This window comes from Vigna radiata, chromosome 3, assembly GCF_000741045.1.
Source record: "Vigna radiata var. radiata cultivar VC1973A chromosome 3, Vradiata_ver6, whole genome shotgun sequence".
NCBI lineage: Eukaryota > Viridiplantae > Streptophyta > Magnoliopsida > Fabales > Fabaceae > Vigna > Vigna radiata.
The window spans coordinates 7,998,370-8,018,226 of record NC_028353.1 but is presented as its reverse complement, the minus strand read 5'-3'; the positions used below and the strand labels follow the sequence as shown (position 1 = coordinate 8,018,226).

General features: G+C 33.6%; 2 protein-coding genes across 2 annotated transcripts in view; both read right to left on the bottom strand.

Moving 5' to 3' along the window:
• The window catches only part of LOC106756982 (glycine-rich cell wall structural protein), a 5,304-nt gene extending 2,065 nt beyond the window's left edge, over nt 1-3,239 (bottom strand). Inside the window, exons 1-3 of the mRNA XM_014639572.2 lie at nt 3,191-3,239; nt 1,858-1,935; nt 45-1,067 (exon numbers count right to left, since the gene is read on the bottom strand). Of these exons, the coding sequence (XP_014495058.2) occupies nt 45-1,067; nt 1,858-1,935; nt 3,191-3,239 (1,150 nt within the window). The remainder of the gene's footprint in view (nt 1-44; nt 1,068-1,857; nt 1,936-3,190) is intronic.
• Nucleotides 3,157-18,030, bottom strand: LOC106757652 (nodal modulator 1). Its single transcript, XM_014640376.2, has 27 exons — nt 17,792-18,030; nt 17,399-17,464; nt 15,965-16,051; nt 15,777-15,833; nt 15,560-15,624; nt 15,140-15,309; nt 14,432-14,493; nt 14,212-14,295; nt 13,681-13,840; nt 13,124-13,239; nt 12,164-12,292; nt 11,743-11,814; nt 11,511-11,606; nt 11,349-11,426; nt 10,855-10,983; nt 8,193-8,369; nt 7,880-8,083; nt 7,681-7,794; nt 7,336-7,577; nt 6,681-6,726; nt 6,352-6,600; nt 5,989-6,219; nt 4,943-5,034; nt 4,354-4,582; nt 3,919-4,272; nt 3,717-3,790; nt 3,157-3,615 (listed from the first exon to the last, which is right to left on the bottom strand). Exons 1-27 carry the CDS (start codon nt 17,891-17,893, stop codon nt 3,510-3,512), a joined length of 3,591 nt encoding a protein of 1,196 aa, XP_014495862.1. The 5' UTR covers nt 17,894-18,030; the 3' UTR covers nt 3,157-3,509.
• Between the last annotated feature and the right edge of the window lie 1,827 nt (nt 18,031-19,857).

Genomic DNA, 19,857 nt, shown 5'->3' with positions numbered 1-19,857 from the left:
GCCTCCTGCACCACCACCTGTGTTTCCTCCTCCCCTAACATTACCGCTTCCACCCCCAACAACACCACCTCCGACACCACCACCTATGTTACCACTTCCACCCGCACCAACATTTCCAGCTCCAGTGGCACCACCACCTATGTTACCTCCTCCACCTCCTCCAACACCACCACCTACATTACCTCCTCCATTTGCTCCACCACCACCTGCTACACCACTTCCTACACCAGCACCTATGCTACCTCCTCCACCTACACCAACATTTTCACCGCCTCCTGCACCACCACTTGTGTTTCCTCCTCCCCTAACATTACCGCTTCCACCTCCTCCAACATCATTGCCTACACTACCTTTTCCACTTGCACTACCACCAACACCTAAGGCACCCCCTCCACCTATCCCAACATTTCCACCACCTCCTGTACCACCACTAATGTTGCTTCCTCCCCCAACATTACCGCTTCCACTTCCAAAACCACCACCACCACCACTTATGTTACATTTTCCACCTGCACCAACATTTCCACCTCCAATGGAACCACCACTTGTGTTACCTCCTCCACCTACGCGAACACTTTCACCTCCTCCAACACCACCACCTACGTTACCTCTTCCACTAGTACCACTACCAACACCTATGTTACCTCTTCCACCTACTTCGGTATTTCCACCTCCTATATTGCCTCCTTCTCCAACGTTACCACTTCCACCTCCATTTCCACTAACACCACCTCTTGCACCATTACCTATGCTAGCTCCTCTACTCGCCCCAACATTTCCACCTCCAACAACACCACCACCTATATTATCTCTTCCACCTATGCCAACACTTCCACCTCCTCCAACACCACCACCTACATTACCTTCTCCACTTGCACTACCACTAACTCTTACACCGGCACCTACATTTCCTCCTCCACCAACACTTATGCTGCGTCCTTCACCAATTTTGGCTCCTCCCTCGCTGCCTATATTGCTTCCCGTGCCGGTTCCTGCACTTCCAAAACCTCCATCTGTTGCTCGACCATTTCCAACACCACCAAAATGTTGAACTTTTCGCCCATCGACTGTCCCAATGATTATTAAAACGAGTAAAATTATATGCATTATAACTTTACGTGAAAATATGGGAATATGAGAGTGATTGTGTTTGTTAGAAAAGAAAATATGCAGTTTGATTAAAGGTTGTAGTTGGAGGGGTAAGTTTCAGGGTATTTATAGCATGAGTTTGGAATAAGATGTTAATGATGTGGCTATTAGCACTAAAGGTACCCGAAATTTCTTCTTACCTTTATGAATATAGTTGATGGCCACGCGTGGTATCTCTCATTGCACAAAGATTCTCAACCAGACTTAGTGCATCTGCCGCCACACCAAAAAGTACGTGTCATTACGCCCTTATCTATGCACGTATAGTTGCTTCTCCTTTATCTCTGCGTAAGCTTTTAACTCATTCTTTCATGCCCTTATTTCTCCACTATAAGCTTCAGCAAATTGCCAAATAAAACGTCAGCAAATTCTCCACTGTATATTCAGTTTTACGTTAATTATGTTTATACTGTATCATAAATTTTATTATAAATTCCCATATATTATATCATTAAAATCATTGATCAAAACATGTTTATTTCATCTATTTACTACGTAAACATATCGATTCACAGGTAAATTAATTGATCAAGATATAAAATACTAATTTTACTGCATTTCTAGTACACTTTTTACATTTTTTATTATTTTATTGTATTTTACTTTATTCATGTTTTTTAAGGTTACAAATAAGGAATCAACTATTGACGTAATGATTGTTTTATACTTTGGTTTGGACTATATCATCCACTTCGTCTTATACAATACTGGAATAAGCATTGTAGGCACAGAACTGGAAGGTTCTAGGACCACCTCCAACTGGTATATCAACCCTACTATCGACACCTGCAAACCAACAAAATGCAATGAAAACCAAGTGTAAACATTGACCTTAACAATAAAAGAAAATAGTTAAAAGCTTTGTAAAAGTAAGTTAGGAGCAAGACCTATTTTTCACTTCAATACAAAATGTATTGTCGATTTTATGGTTTATTATCAGAGTGGACATGCCTAATTAAGTTCGGAATAGAGACTCTTGTTTGCAGTGTAGGTTATCAATTCTGTATGGTTTGATTAGTTTATTTATAACAAATATACAATTTTAGTTATTAAATTTGATATATATTTTTAGTTTTTTCCACACAGAAAAACTTTAAAATAATATATTTATCTCTTTAACTTTTTTAAATTCTTACTAAAATTTTAATTTTGACCAGAAAATAACTACATGTTGCTTCTTCAAAGCAATGAAATTGATTAGACAACCGGAGTGTAAAAAACATGTTCTCATTATAGATTGTGTGAACGAAGTGCACATATTTCATCTTATTTGAGGAAATAAAATGGGTTAGGTGAATGAGGGAGTGTTCAAGTTATACTCTCATTATATGTAAATTACTTTTGCATCTTATTTACTCTTCTATTTGCAAGGTAGTTATTTAAAAATAAAAATGCTTCATTAGAAAATTTATAATAGATTGTACAATTTAATAGATAGGAATAAATTGCTGCTTTTCATTAAATCACATACTAAAATAAAATATTGTTATTAAAGAACTAAAATAATCAATACTTTCGTTGGAAATATCTTCGTTACAACATTTATTATGAGATTTTGATTTATCTTACAAAAAATTTATTACATTTTCCAACAATTTAACTTTCATAAAAAAAAAATAAACAAAACCCCCCACTTTAATATTTTATTTGGTTATTAATGTTCCTAAAATAAAAAGTATTTTCTTCTTATAATGTATAAAAATATTTCAATAAATTTTTTTATAAGACTTTTTTCATCTTAAACTTTTAATCTTAGAATAAAAATAATTAACACAAAAGATTACTTATAGTAAAAGTGGCGTCATCTGAACTTTTGTCTAATAAATAAAAACTCATCATGCAATCTCACATATTAGAATGTAAGTTTAGTCCTTTTAAATCTCATCAAACTCATTCATTCCATAAATCCATGTTTCCACCCCCGATCGTGACCAAAGGTAGAACTAGATTGTAACACCATTCTATGTTTAACTGAAACTAAAATATTTTCCTAAAATACGAAAAGCATGCAGACAATTTTGGCTTCACCAATTAACCGAACAGAAATCAGACAGTTCCAACGAGGGTCGAAACATTCGAGCTCGATACATTGGCTGAAAAAAATAAAGTAACAAAAATTCAGAAGCAACAAATACAAGCTGCTTCGGCCAAAAAAAGACGTTTGCCAGTCAGCCAAAAACTAAAATAATACTATTATACTAACAAAAAAAGGAAAAATTAATATACACTCTATTTTGCATTTCCCCCCTCAGGAATCATAATCCAAACCTATCAGTGAACGTGAATGCTATTAAAGTAACCTAACCAAGACTCTAAATATCAGTTATACTACGATATGCCTCAATGATCGGACAGGAGCTTTAATAAGTCTTCTTTCGCAACATTGGCTTCTTCACGTCTTTTCTTGAAGCCGCATTGAGTCCTGGAGTGGGTATGTCTACTGTGGCTTGATACAAATCCTTCAATCTTCATATAGTGATAGGGGAAGGAGATCAAATAAGGATACATGACCATAGAAATTCAAAACTAGTTGTAGTTAAGGTGAAAAGGGACAATATCAATCTTACCTTGGCATGCTAATAAACAGTGAAATAACTAGGAATCCAACTATAAGAGGGAATACTGGTGCAGGAGTCAATTCCTGCATTGTATAAGAAATCAAAATTAAAAATGTGCCGCACCATAGCAACATAAGAAAACAGAAAATAGTTAACGACAAGCTTTGGAAAGCAAAGGCAGGCAAAAGAAAGAGGGGAGACAAGAAAAAACCTGTTTCAGTTGATCTTCGATCCTGTATACCAGCGGGCCCACATGGATTTGAACATTTTTTTCCAAGTCGACCTCAATGGTATCAGATTCAAACTTAAGCGAGCTTTGTGGGAGACCAGATTGAAGCTGTAGAAGGTGTCTTCCCTTTGATAAGCCCTTCACTTGGAAGAAGTTAGAAATTGGAAGGGGGAAGACTGACTCTATCTTGTTAAGGTCACTGGCTGACCTAATTTCTACCATCAGATGTTTACGTAGTTCATCTGTTCCGTTTCCTTCAACGTGGCAACTTATAATTGTCATTTCCGGCTCCTCGAAAACTATAAAATCCAAACCCTTGATATCTTCGGTTCCAACCTGGGAACACCAACCAACAACCTTACTACAGGATCACAACAATGACAGCACATCTAAAACGGATAGCTACCGGAAACTAACCTTTATAGCAATTGAATCTGGAGATGCACGTTCTATATTAGAACTGCCTACAGCATCCCTTCTAGCCACTTTGACAACATAGACAGTATCAGGCTGTAGTCCTCTCAGACGATAATTTCCATTGGAATCTGTCACTGTTTCCTCAAAATAGCCTTTTGACTCTGACCGGGCTTCAACTGAAACTTCTCCTTTGGGTTGTCCGGACAACAAAGTGACAACACCAGTAGCACTGTAAGAGTTTATTTACTTCAGCATCTTCCAGAGTAATGTATGCCCAAGCAGAAAAGTGAAAGCACAGTAATCCAAATTTTGCACTTACCTCGTGTGTGTGTGTGTGTGTCTCAAAATTATTCTGTGTTCATAAATCAGGAAAAGATATAAAAGCAAGGCAATACTTGAACTTGAGTTAGATATCTTTTCTAATCCAAGGAAAAGACATTCGAAGTTTAGGATAGTGTTGGACAATTGGTTTCAAATTTTCAGTGATTTTAAAGAAAATGTTGGAACCGCTATTCAAACAAAGCTAAAAATACTTATTGTTGCAATAAATGAAAGAAAGGATAACTAAGGTGAAATAAAAAAGTGAAACCTGTAGGCTACACGCGTGGCCTGGAAAATAACTTCTCTGGACTCCCCTGCTCCAAGCTCTATTGCCTGTGCTGGAGGTGAGAAAGCATACTCCTAGAAAATAAGACAGTAATATAAACTGAATAAAGGAAGTGGGCAAAGATGTAACTTTCAGAAATGACCAGCATAATTTTAATGAACTTCTAAATATGCCTGATATTTACAAACACTGCAATTTCTTATTCTTAAGAGTGCTGAATAGCACACAAGGTGACAAGGTGACCAATTCAATCTAATAAAAAACACATGAAGATTCTAGATAAGCAAAAAAATTATCAAACATGACAATGTTGCACAGATACAATGGGTGAATATCAGATATCATACAAGCCTGGTATGATGATATAGGAAGCAATGCATGCGGGATACAGATTCAGAACTGTATAAAACATCAAAAAGCATAACAAACACATAATTACCATCCTTCAAATCCAAATTAAGAATATTGGATGCAATGGGCTTAGACTCATCTCTTTGAATTTTTCTATTTATAAATGCATGACCCTATGCGCTTTATACACATTAGGGACTCAGCCTATGCCTCTCTCTTTTATTTTAACAAAGAACATGCTTCTTCCATATTACAAAAATATTATAAAGTGATACCTATTACAAAAATCTCATTCCCTTCTTGAGCATTATCCTTAAAGAGGATAAGCTCCGTTTTCTAATTCAAGGAGACAAGGTTCCTGTGTTTCCATCTTGTATGGATCTCTGTCTCACTAACTGAATTAGACTTCCCCAGCTTTTTTTAAAGGGTCTGATATTTCAAAAATACATATTAATGAAGTATCCAAGAGAACTGGTATATGAATACACAAAGAAAACGCAATAATTTAGTCAGGGATATTTTGGATTCATAATCAAATCAAGTATATCATTAACTGCAAGTGCAGCAACACGTAAACTATAGTTGATTGATTAAAAGTTGCATGTGAAGGACATGACTGGTAGTAGAATACAACAATATAACAATTATGTCCAGTACTCCAGTTACAATATTATTACCTTCAAAACAGGACGTAAATAGAACATTCCAGGAAACAAATTATCAAACTGGAATGTCCCTCCAGTCCCTGATACCGAGTTGTTTCTATAACCATTGTCACCACTCAAAGATAACAGAACAGAAGGAATGGGCTCTTCAGCATCATCTTTGTGATGTATGTGTACTAAAATTTGACTAAGCTTCTGACAAGTAAAGGAATGAGGCGCAACTTGTTTTAAATGATATCCAGGCTGCAAGTAAAACAATGTTAGAAACCAAGAAGGCAACAGAAAAACCACAGATAAAAGAAACTGAATCTATTCTAGTATATTTTTTAAATAAAGCACTAATTTTACTTAGTTTGTTCAGAGAAAAGAGACTACCTTTGAAGCCTCGACATTGTAACCGATATCATTGTGCAGAGGTCCTGCCACATAGGAACCATCAGTACCAGTGGTTGTTTCAAGAACTAGTTCGCCATTTTTAAGTGCAGTAATGCTGCTGTCTCCAGCAGCAAAAACTCTGATATGGACGCCAGAAAGAGGAGGTGAAACTGATCCTTCAATATATGCACCCACTTCACAAGAAAATGTAGGAATATAAGCTTGACAATTATCATCTGTCACTGATACCTACGTACAAGAATTTTGCAAATAAAACTCAGTTAGTCACTTAAAAACATCAGTAGAAAAAGTAATATTTTGATGCTTACTTCATGTTCTCTAGGATAAAATAAAAGTTTCTTCTGCCCATCATTCCTGTAACCAGAAAAGAACAAGTCAATGGTATCAATTGGGTAGATAGTAGTGCTTGAATAAGTTTGATTTCAAAAGCTATAGAGAGGAGGGAAGGGATAGGGAGGAGAAATGAAATGAGTAATTAAAGTATTAAAAAAAACAAGAAAACTGGACGCAACTTCCCAGAATTACAGAATTGTGTGCATTATATACACAATCCACTAATAAACACCATGAAATCATAAAACAAAGGTAAGTTAATTTAAGTGTTTAACCTTTAGAGAAAAACTGGATACATACAAAACAATTTTAAGATTTATGATTTCTTTTTCAAGATATTGGATGTGACTACATAAATTAAAAATGGTAAAAAGTAAAGCTTTTGAAATAATTTGAAAGGAATTAGCAGTTAGCTTAAAATGGTATAAATCCATTTTACTGTGTTATTTTACAAGCAGTACACAGTAAATCCTTTAACGATAAATAGGTAAAGATGTAATGAGACAGTTGCTAATATGTATTCACGATTTTCTTTCTTGATCCAATCTGCTTTCTACACAAGCCATTAAAACTATAATAGACATTTCACTGAAATTGTTTGAACAACCAGTTAGATTAATATATATGTACCTAGAGTCCCAAGGAACAAAGGTAAGCTTTTCTCCTAGATTGGCCCAAACAGAATACTCAAATATAGCAGTTTCTGTTTGATCTTTCGCATGGGACTTCAGTGTGGCTGTGGTATAATCAATAACACCAGTTCCGTCATGTTTAATATCAACAACTATGTTCTCAGGCAATGTATCAAGTGAGCCAGACTGCACATTTATCTGTCCTTTGAGAAGATACTTTTCTCCAGTAAGGTGAATAGGCTACGAAAAAAGAAAATTATGGATGAAAATCCTCAAAAGAACCAAATGTAATATTACATAAAAAACTGAACAACGTAATCATAGATATCTGCATGTTCCATACCGATTGAGTAGCTGTATTAATTTTCACCGATGAACTCCCAAAGAAGATACACGAGTCAACAAAACTAAATTCATGTACACCAGGATGTTCAACACATATATGCTGGGAACCTTTCTGCAGACAAGACAAAAAGAACAGAAATGAATTTTGGTGAAGCTTCAACCTAATGGCATCTTTGGATATGCTATATTTGTTGCACCTGAATTTTCAAATTCAAAATTGACCCATCTGGTTGAGTCAGGTAGCCATCAACATTGTGAGTCGAGATAACATTGACCCAGTAGCCTTTTTGAACAAAAAGGATTCCTTCTACGTCTTCGGCACCAACATTTACATCTATGAAGTTCCGTTCCCAGCACCAATTATCTTTCAATGTGACCGATTCAGGGGAACTGTTTTTGACCTAAAACAAATATTATTACAGTGGCCAAAACAGACATACATCAGAACTTTCCAGAAAAAACTGACATTGGACCAAAAATAAAATGGGAAAGCAAAAAAAAAATATCAACCTCAAGCCTGTATTTTCCAGGAATAACATTTGAAAACTGAAATTCACTACTCTCAGTGGTCAAGCTAATTGCTTTTCTCTCTCCATTATGTTTCTCAACTTGCCTCACCAGGCTAACATATACAAATGGACCACATTTCTCCTTGCAGGATACAGCACCATGAATATTGACCAGAGCCTACAATCATAAGGAACATAATCAGAATAGAACAATATAAAATCTGTGCCTCTATCCTGGTCTTTGTGGTGAAAAGGTCAAAAGGATTCCTAAAGAAAATAAAGAAAAATATATTTACAGGAACCAAAGAATAACTCAACAGTAAGGAAAATCTGTACATAAATAAATAAAATCCAAATTAGAAAATCTATTCCATTATGCTGAGATTCCATATCAACAATATGGCCAGAATATAATAAAAACTTGGACAATTCTCTTCTCTAAGGGTTCAGTGTCATGGATATAAATTTTCCTTGTATTGAAATCTCTCTTTGCAGAAATATAGGGAAAATGCATCAGAGACACAATATTCATAAAATTCAGGTATCAAAGCATTGATAATCTGTTGCACATCATTGTTCTCTGCAATGTTTATGTTTAAGGTAGTCCTTCATAGTGATAAAAATTCTGAGTGACGCTAAAAGTAAAATAACAGCCTGAGCAAGTTTCTGACAGAATTCCTTTACATTTTCTGATAGACTACGTAAGTGCATCAAATTGAGGCCCCTATGCAGAAGCAGCAAGTTCTGCACAGGTTCTACACAGCAGCATCCCTTTGACTGCTTCTACTTTTTAACATTTATTGCAGGCTCACTTTTTCCATTAATGCAGTAAATTTAAACCTTAGATGACATCTCACATCAACTATACATATGGAGAATGTAAAGCTTATGAAAGCTTAAACAACACTCACCTCAGGAGCTAGCTCTTATGATCGAGTTAGGCACCCAAATTCAAGTTAATCTTAAGTTGTGTTTAGATAGAGTTCTGATATACCATGAAACAAAAATTAGTTTAATGTCCATCCCCTGCAAAACCTAGTGTTTGGATAATTATACAAGAATTCAATTTTATAAATATATCTCCTATCTTCTTTGCTTACAAATCTTTTAAAACCATTACATCACATTGACAGCAATACCATAGACCCACATCTAACCACAAAAAACATTATTGAGAATCGTGTGAAATTTATCAATGTGAAACATACTAATACTGCTTAACCATATAAGATTGTTCTTCTCATTATCAACTATATCCAAGGTAGTTAAAATGATGAGTTGAACCATATGATTGTGCACTTCTACGGTATTCTTTACCCTCTCCAAGTTTGGTTCACCTCTAGATTGTGTATTCAACGGATCGTCTGGGATCATCAGTGAATATCAAAACTTGCAGTAGCACAATGCTTTTCTGTATTTCCTGTTTGACTCTTAATGAGTTGAGTTCATAACCTAATATTATTGTTGAAGAGCATCAACTAGAGATAAATCCAATTATCTCACCTTACAAGTCAGTTTTAAAGAATTGCCTTGAACTTAAATTCCACATTCTTAAAATGATAGCCTATCTTAGTTAGGTTTATTGGGTCTCACGTCACTCACTGTAGGGTTTCCCTCTGATCTCAGGCTCAAGGGTGTTGAAATACCCATATCAACAAGGAATAACACCAAATGATAATATATAACTTGTTGCAAACCTCACCTTAAGTTAGGCTTAAATTTCACTTTCTCAAAAATTATAATCTGCAAAATTTTAGGCCCAAAACAATCCAATACCTCCATTCTTTCTTTCTTTTTGGGTAAGTAATTTTTACTGCTCCCCTTTTACTTTAAAAAAAACTTTAATGCGTCCTCTTTTTTGTTTCATTTACCACCCAAACTAAACCCAAAGCACCTCTGTAACAGCCCCTTTTGCCACCCAAAATAAACCTATGCACTTCTCATATAACCCTCTTTTACCATCCAAAAAACCTGTTAACTCTCATAAAACCCCCTTTTACCACCCAAGATAAATCCCTGAGAACCCTTGTTACAGGCACTCCTTTTATCTTACCAAATAGCTTCCCAAAAGTCACCTTTGAGCAAACCACAACAATTTGACGATTAATTTTGTGCCCCTCGTTTAATTACATTTAGGTCCTTATGAAAGATAATTAAATAAATAGAAAGATGTGTAAAAAATAATTCCAAATGGCAACCAATAAATGGAGACACATCAGGAGGGTTTTAAAACATGTTTTAAAGGAGGGGCACAGAAGCAATTACCTCCTTAATTTCCCTCTTCTATTTTTTCGGTTTCAACTGTCTCTTCCAACACTCCTCTTATACATGTCAACACTCCCTCTTTTCCCTTTTGTTTCAATATCACACTCGCTTTCATCTCTTTAATAATTCTGTAGGATCTTACAAACACTCCTTTGCTCCCACCCATTCTTTTCATAATTTTGCAGGATCTTACAAATCGTGTTACAATCTCTTGGTTAACAATATACATTTACTTAATTTCACAGATCTTGTATAAGATCTCAATTTTGACTACCACTTTAATTTTTATTCCCTCAATAGAATTCAGCATGCATGATGCAGGTAAAACTGAAGGAAAAAAGAAGAAAGAACTAAGAAGAATACAAGATAACCTATAGCTAATAGGAGTGAAAAATTACTTGTGAAAATTCAATATTCAACAGGGGACTTTTGACCACAACATCGATATAAGATGGAGTAAACATGAGCCCAGCAGCATTCTCAGGAGTTGCAGCAATGGCTGACAGACGATATTCCCCGGGAAGAACCTAGACATAAAGCAAACAATCTGTATGTCACTAATGAGAAATGAAGAATAAAATTTCAGTAGATGCTCTACAAACATCATTAAAGAAAAAAGCAATAAAATTATATTTTAACAATAATTCAAGACATGATCTGGACAGTAGCTATGAACCATTATCAAACACAAAAGTTCTCCCATGAACTGCAGATGCTGAAAATTGGCCTTTTTTGATATTTCAACAAAAAATATTCAATATAAAATACTGCACATCTAAATCAAATCCCTTAATAACACTCCAGCTATTCAAACAGAAGACTACCTGAGAAAAATTATAACATAGGCTCAAAAAATTTCACTTATTGATTTATTATCACCAAGCTAACATACCTCAAAACAGAAGTTTCCATTTTCATCTGTTTGCTTCTTTTGTGGTTTCATATTATCAGGTCCATGAGTCAAAGCTACCTAGTAGTACAGTTATCAAAAGATCAACTTTAACTTTAACATGAAAATGTTACTAAAAAAATTACATGTAGAGAATATGCATACCTTTGCTTTCAGACCACCATCAGCCATCCTAACCAAACCACAGAGACTGTATGAAATGGCATTGATGTCTTCTATTGAAGCCATATTTGGCAATACCTGAGTAAGCAAACAAACTTTGAAACAAGAGACAGGCACAGCAGCATTTTTACACCATCTATGAATTTTCATCATCCTACTAAGAGAGCAGTATAATAAACTCAAATTCTAATGAAATTGTCATAATATGTTTTACCATATAATTCTCCAAATTCTTGAATTTGTAATGCTCCTTTTGGGCTTCTATGGTATAGTGCTTGGATGTAACCTAAAAAATATAACATAGAAAAGAAAGAGTTAAACAAAAATGTAAATGTTAAACGTAGAGGAAACTACAATAAACCGAAAGACATTATCAGCACAGTCTAAAATAAGATTAAAAAAAAAAACAAAAAAACAAAAGGAAAAAGTACGCTGGCCTAGGATCTAATTGATATCCACAATCCGGGTAGATTGAAAAAAATACTCAAATTGATAGAAAAATCAAACTCAACAAATAAACAAGACAATACACCCAGTGTCTCTTGTCAAAATATAAGTGTCTTAAGCTAAAACAAAATAGAATCTCTTGCCAATGAACAACCTAACTGCATCATTACCCACATTAATACCAATACCTGATCGAGTTTGTAATATCCTTGATTATCAGTAATAGACCTTTCATGACCATCAACTATGATTTTGACACCCTCCACTCCCATGCCATTTCCATCAACCACACGGCCTCCAACAGAAAATCCAGTTACCTGAGAGAATTAACATTGATAGCACATACTTGAGAGCAAAATAACATACGCATAACCCCAATGATAGATCGATATCACTAAAATTACAGTGCAATTGCTATGACTGAACCAAACTTTTTTCAACATACAAAATGGGAAATATTTATAACTTTTCAAAACACTCATCTATATTTGGCACCAAGATCTTTTGCAATTTCTTCTGGAATTTTTTTATGCATATTTTCCACTGTAAGATTTACTTCTAATTTTTAATAAATTGTGATAACCAGAAATTTATGCAACTAGCAGCAAAAAGTTTTCCTTCCATCAGCATTTGCAGCCGCTAACAAAAGATCATCATCACCCAACAGTTAACTGTTTCGGCCAACATGGACTAAGCTATCCTTGGTTAATTCGATGCCAAATTATCAAAAAAAATAAGTATAGTCACCATCGTCATCGTTTGTACTTCACATAAATAATAGGACGTTCAGAAAGGGGGACCTTATTCAAAATTTTAAAAAATGCATATTCGCTAGATGAATATGCAAGACCTTAGCTAGCATACCTATGAACCTGATGGCATATGTTCAATAACACAACAATTATGTGGAAAGAGGAGTGAAAAAGCAGTTATTTTTAAAAGATTTTTTGGAAATACTGAAACATAATCTAGCATTTACATTTCATTTATGAAAATTTCACAAGGCATGCAGTCGTGAACTGAATTGTAATACATAATTCAATCTTTTTATTTACCCCACATTGATAGCACTGGTATTTTTCTGAATGCTGCAGGAAACAAAAAGTGGTGCTGGTTAGCGTATTAAACATTTTATCCATATAGTCTACCTGAAACTTTTGAGGCACTGTTACATGCTGATGTTTGACATTAACTGAGACACTGGGTGGCGAAACATCAAATACGGTATTCTCACCCTTATAGTATGGAACAAGTTCATAACTCCCTGTTTGATAAAAAAAAAAAAAAAAAAAAAAAAAAAAAAGTGCAAGCACTAAATTAAGCAAAATAGGCTCTAGCAGAAAGTAATAGCAATTTTCAAGCAAAGCAAGAACATAATATGCCAAAAAGGAATGGCAACTTTAGAATAAGTACAAGAAATATTTTGGAGTGAAATTTAATATGATCAATAACCAGGAGATTAATTGTCGTATGTATGTTAAGGGTGAAGTTCCAGGTATTTTGAAAACGCAGTTGCATACATATAATTGCAAGTCATCAGTGTTTGTTTAAAAATTAAATGCACAAACTACAAACAAGCTGACGAAAACACACCAGGAAAGAATATTCCTTTTCAAAAAAGTATAGGCACCATAAATACAACACTCCCTATGGAAAACACCAAGAGGGAGTATATGACAGAATAAGAACGCAAATGTGTAATTACCACAAGGTATTGAATTGAATGTGAACTTTCCATCAGCATCTGATGCAGCATGACAGAGAGCTCTTTCTTGTCGTGGGCCAGTAGCAGTGCCTTGCAAACATTCTACCTCAGAAACATCATCTGAATATAAGAAAATATGGACTCCAACAATAGGATTTCCCTGGAGACAGAAGAACCAAATTGGAAGGCATATATACATGATTGAGAAAGGTTTCAATTAAACTGTCAAGTTATAAACCACGTTAAACAATTTTGGAAGTAAAAACTGATTAAGAACATAATAAACATCCTTCAACACTCATAAAAATGTGAACAGATGAAGCAAGCGATGTAAACAAGAATTTATGTTTAGTTCTGTGTCACAGACACAGTCACAAAGTGGGAGAAGGCTTTGTTGCTATTGTTATTGTATGTTATTGAAATACATCAATCTTTTCACTATTATAACATAATTTTACGATGAAAATTATATAAAAATTACAAAAGGGAAATGCAATTTTGAAAATGACTTGTCCCTTCAACAAACATTACCTGAGCAACAACAAATCCACTGATACTATATCCAGGGACAAAGAAAACATCATCAACTACCCCATTTCCAAAGCCCAATTCAATCTGTAAGAAACACAATATCGGAAAAATAGTAAGCACAATATGCTAGCTCATTAAATGTATCATAAGAATTAAATGTGACACCCAAGAAATGGGTTTGAAGTCAAGGAAAACACCGAAAGCAAATACAATATCCAACCTGTGTGGAACCTTTAACTTCAACTTCCATATCGGGATTTGAAGCGCGTAGTGTATATTTTCCTGCAATCACATCAAGAGTGTTGCCCATTTGTCTGAACAATTTGGAGATGAAGAATAGAAAATAATGAAACAATAGCGAGAACAATTGATTTAGAACAAAACCGATGGACAGGTCAATTGGAGTCTCTGGTCAGGCAGTACCATTACTTGAGCGAAGAGAGAATGAGATTTTATTTTAAGAATTCGCTCAAGAGAGTATATCACTCAGCAAAGTGATATATTTATAATAATAATGATAACAAAGACAAATACAATGATTTTCAAGTGAACAATTAAAATATCACTACTTCTTACGAAAAATTTACAATGGATATCTGCAAGCTGGCCTTACAAGGGTACATACGGAGTGACCTACTGCACCCAACAAATGGTATAAATATCACCACACCCAAGGATATACTAATCAATCTTTTATTATTGTTTAATTTTGGATCAACAAAATTCATTTTTTATTTAAAATTGTTAATGGTCTAACAATTCATTACCCGTGTGATTTGATCTCTTTTTATATATATTGGACAACTACTTATATATGTAGTAATAATTTCAATTAGTAAAAGGCTCCCTACATAATAAAAGAATTGAAAGCTAATAACTTTCCAACCAAAGTAAACAACTAAACAGAGACAGATAGCGACTCCCCTACCTGGAATGATGTTTGTAAACAAGTAACTCCCTGATGATGAAGTTAAGACGGAAGAGACCAGATCCCCAGAAAGGGACAATAGTTCAACTTTTACATTTGATGGGCCTCCATTTTTTATTGAACAGCTTTCTCCCCCTACAGCTCCCACAACTCTACCAGATATAGTGAACCTAAAATATACAAAACTTTGAAGGTAATTCCAAAACTTAGAGCATAAGCAAGCATGGCATGCACAGGACATACAACAATAACCATAGCCAAATTCAACTAGAAATTGGTCACATAGATCATGACATCATCGGACACAGTTAAAAACCAAATCCTCAAGGATATCATTCAACCTGACCCTCCTTTCATTTTTAATGATATGCTCCAAAATAAAAAACCATGTGAAGTTACAAAATCAGAATAATAGCCTACCCAGTGAAACGAAAATTTATATCTTCATTACCATTGCAACCATTATTGTCAACCACCACAGGAACCTGTAGGACAAGAGGGGGGAAACAAGTAACTGCCAGAATCATAAAAAAAATCTCATACTACATCAAGATGGAGAAAAAGAGAGAGAGAGAGAGAGAGAGAGAGAGAGAGAGAGAGTGATCATGCATGCAGATAATAACTTTAAATAACTAACCTTTTCTGGATCCCATGTCCATCCTGGAGGTCCATTAATTTTAATTACAAAGGAACCCTGTGATGAAAACAATAGCACTGAGAAGAACTGAATAATGAATAAGCCTCTATGGCATAGATATGCCATTTTTATGTTGACAGAAGTTGCCCTAACATGCCTAAATGAGTACAAATTCTAGTAAATTTTACCTTGTCATATACTGGAATAAAATAGTATCCATTCGGAGCGCATTGTGTTCTATCCTTTACCAGTCCATCCACAGTTTGAAGCTCAACCTACAATAAATGAATCAATTAAATGTTGTCGGGTGCAAATTCAAATGAATACTTGGATGAGCAACACCACATCCCTTTCCCAATAATAGTGTAGTATTATAGCAAAAAGAACACGATAGAACTTTTTTATAAATGTCTTGTTTTACTATAACAAGCAACTGAAGACAGTAAAATCATTACAGCTATTGAACAAAATAATTAGTTAAAATCAAATGGGATCAGTGGTAGAGTAAAGGGGGCATTTGAAAGAATTTATGGGAAGCTTATCGGAGTTTATGAAAATGGCATATGACTCTTATACACTCTTTTATATCTTTTTAGCTTATTCCAGTAAGATTCAGTGCCAAACCGATGACATAAGGCCTTGTGTAATAAGAGTTAATTGAATAACACTTTGGCTCGGTTTAAAACAAACTTCTGCATAAATGCCTGCCTAGGCAAATCTATGGCATAAGTCCTGGTTTTCTTAAAGCTTAGTGAACAAGTACCTAGGTCTTGTATGAATAAACATCTAAGCAAACGCTTATCCTGGAAGAAAAATGGAAAAGTAAAATAAATTGAATTTTTCCCATACGTTAAAATCGATTTGTGCACTCAACTTTCATAAAAGCTGCCTAATTCAACCTTTCCAAAAGCTGAAGTAAAAATATAATTATTGTTTTCTCCTATAAGAACTTCAGAATAAGACAAATCTTAGGATATTTGGCTATATTGATAATGATTTCACAAACTCTTTGAATCTCCAATATGGTCTGAACCTTCATATTTTGTGTTTTCCTCTTTCTTAACCTGTTATACAGTCTTGACATCCTCCTTGTTACACAGACTTATCCTAATGATGGTGTCCGACGTGTAGTCATTTCCTTTAGCCACTAATGCATAAATACCAATGATGACGTCCTTAACACCTTTTTCATGATCCCAATCCTTGCTAAACTATAGGAGAGGACTCCCTTTGTAGGGTTTAGCAAGGTTTAGAACAAATACTTAGTTCACTAAAGTTTGATAGAATTGGAGATTACAAGAAATTTATGCAAGCGCTGTCAATATACCCAAATATCACGAGGTTTTTCTTATTCAGCTTTTTATGGTTGTATATTGCAAGGATAGCTTATCAGTAATACTATTATATTCAATTTTGTAGTGGATATTACCAATGGAAAAACATAAATTGCTACTAAGATAGTTGAACCTGGAAAAAAGTGGTAGAAGAGAAGGGAATTGGATATTGAAGGAGGCATGAAAGGAATTGCTTACAATAAAAGTTTGAGTTCCTTCCACTTTTCAAACATTTTGTAAGGGAAAATTATCAGTTTCGTAAGAGTCAGGCGGATTACACGCACTTACCGTGACATCGGAATAGTCCAACTTGGTATCAGTTTGTTTTCTCGATTTTACCAACGATGAGCTCGCCTGCGATAACCAGACTTTGTAAGAAAAAATAAACGTCGAACGAATATTACAAAAAAGAGGCGAAAAAAAAAAGTAAACATCACACTAAAATAAACAAGCGAAATCACCAGAGATAGATGAGAAAAAAAAAAACAGAAATCACAGACGCATAGTGAGTTAAAGCAAAAATTTCAGATCCGTGCACTTGTTTTCCCAATCCAAATGCTTGAAAATCAATATCGCAGCTTCTGAGCATCAATAGTAATACTAATCATGACTAAATCGGAGTTTCAATTCTTCCAATGCGTTTTTCACTGCATAGGCTAATAGAATTGCACATTACTTTACCTCGACAAAACCACCACAGCCATAGATGGAATCAGCAGAAGCAACTGAAATCCAACAAGTTGCGATGAATAGTAAGCATAGAAAAGCATCTCCGATCGTCATTACGGATCTGATGCTGGGCGATGAATTCAACCTAAGCTAGAGGAACAGATCTGGAGAATCATACGAATATGTGTATTTATTTATTTAATGGAGCCACAGCCACTTCACTCTCAGCTCGGAGAGGGTTTATGGGATTTTAGAACAAACAAAAAAACCAAAAGGATCACAGTAACAAATATAATTTAGAGTGATGGTTAATTTTGAGAAAATAAATATAATTAAGAATTATCTATTGTATTTAAAATAATAATTTTTGTGAACTCAATTTTTTGTACATTTTTTAATAATATAAATTGAGATATTTTGTAACTAATAAAAAAATATAAATATTGCGAGCTTTTTTAATATACGTAGTAACTTCAAAAATATTTTTCTTCTAAATGCAAATAAATAAATTCGAAACAAATCTGTTATTTAGTAAATATACATTAAAAATAAGAGTAAAACTCACTTATAGATGTTTAAAATAACATTTTCTACTTTTTTTTATTTTAAAATAAACGCTCTTATTTCTTTAAATATGAATGGGTTGCATGTATTTTTAAGCATTTTTAAAAATATATATATATATATGATGCAGTGATCATTTAATTACTAAAGCATTCATGGTAAAAAAAAAAAAAAAACAAAAAAACAAAGACTATAATAATTTGGGTGATCATATTATTGAAATCAGTCATGCATATGTAGCTACCAACTAATATATATCTTATCTTACTTTTTAATGTAGTCATGTAATTAAAATGTACCAATTGATAGGATTCATGATACATAACTAATTTCAGATACAAGATGAAGACTATTTTTTAAAAGATAAGGTAACTTATGTAACAATTAATTATAGAGTTTCTCAATCAATTTGTATTTGGATTAGAAGGAGAATGTGAGAAAAAAGTGATTAAATAAATGGATTTGAGATAATAAAGTGTAAATTCTGAATTTATTTGAATTAAATGATTGAAACGAAAGAAAAAAAATTTAAAAAGATTATTAAAAGTTGTGTTTGATGTGATAAGTATGATACATTAAAAAAATATATTTTAATAGATAAAATTAAATATAATATATATTTAAATATAAAAAATAAAAATCTGGTTACAATAAAATTAAAATTATCATTTAAAATTACATAAATATTATTTTTATATAAAATTACATAATATTAATATATATAAAAGAATCAAAATCGATTTTTATATATTTAAGCATCAAATAAAATTCAAATTTGATTCCAATAAAAATCCAAAATCTATTTAAGTGATGGTGGCATAATCCAGTCTATTGTATTTGAATTATGTAATCAATTTCAATCCCAGTATAAACAAATCTATAATCAATTATAGATTCAATTTTATTATCTAAAAATATAGCTAAAATTGATTTTATTTATTTATTTATTTTGAATTAATTTTTCTTTATCGTAATCGATTATTCTTCATCCATAGTCGATTATAAAACATCTTTTATATAAAATTGTTGTAAAACTCATGAACACCATAAAATTAAAAATAATTCATTTTGGTCTTTCATTGAATCTTTTACAATACATCCTCACATATCTCTTATCTCTTGCATGAAGCATGGATGAATAAAATGTTTTTCCATCAAATTTGCTCATTCAAATCGTCTCAAATCAGTAGAACCAAATAGTCTTCAAACTCGCATATCTATCCTACCACAACATCATATGTGGAAACAAATATAACCTAACAAAGGAGATATAATAAAACTATTAAGAATCTTTACCTTCCTAAAATTAAAAGTCTATGTGCTAAAAAGGACGAAGACCTTAAAATTGATTAACATGTGTGCTAAGTGACCTAATTCATTGTTAGCTTACAAGTTACTTACTTCAATTTACTATTAGTATACAAGCTAAACATCATTTTGACTTCAGAATTTAACAAACTTTAGTATCAATATCCTCAAAACTTGAATATGCTTAGGTTATTTTCCTTGAATGA

Excerpts from the sequence above, each read along its gene's own strand:
- LOC106757652 (XM_014640376.2), bottom strand. The coding sequence starts at position 17,893 with ATGACGATCGGAGATGCTTTTCTATGCTTACTATTCATCGCAACTTGT. Across the intron at positions 14,296-14,431 it reads AAGTTAAAGGTTCCACACAG|ATTGAATTGGGCTTTGGAAA; the intron begins GTTGGATATTGT and ends TGTTTCTTACAG. Across the intron at positions 13,841-14,211 it reads GTGGATTTGTTGTTGCTCAG|GGAAATCCTATTGTTGGAGT; the intron begins GTAATGTTTGTT and ends TTCTGTCTCCAG.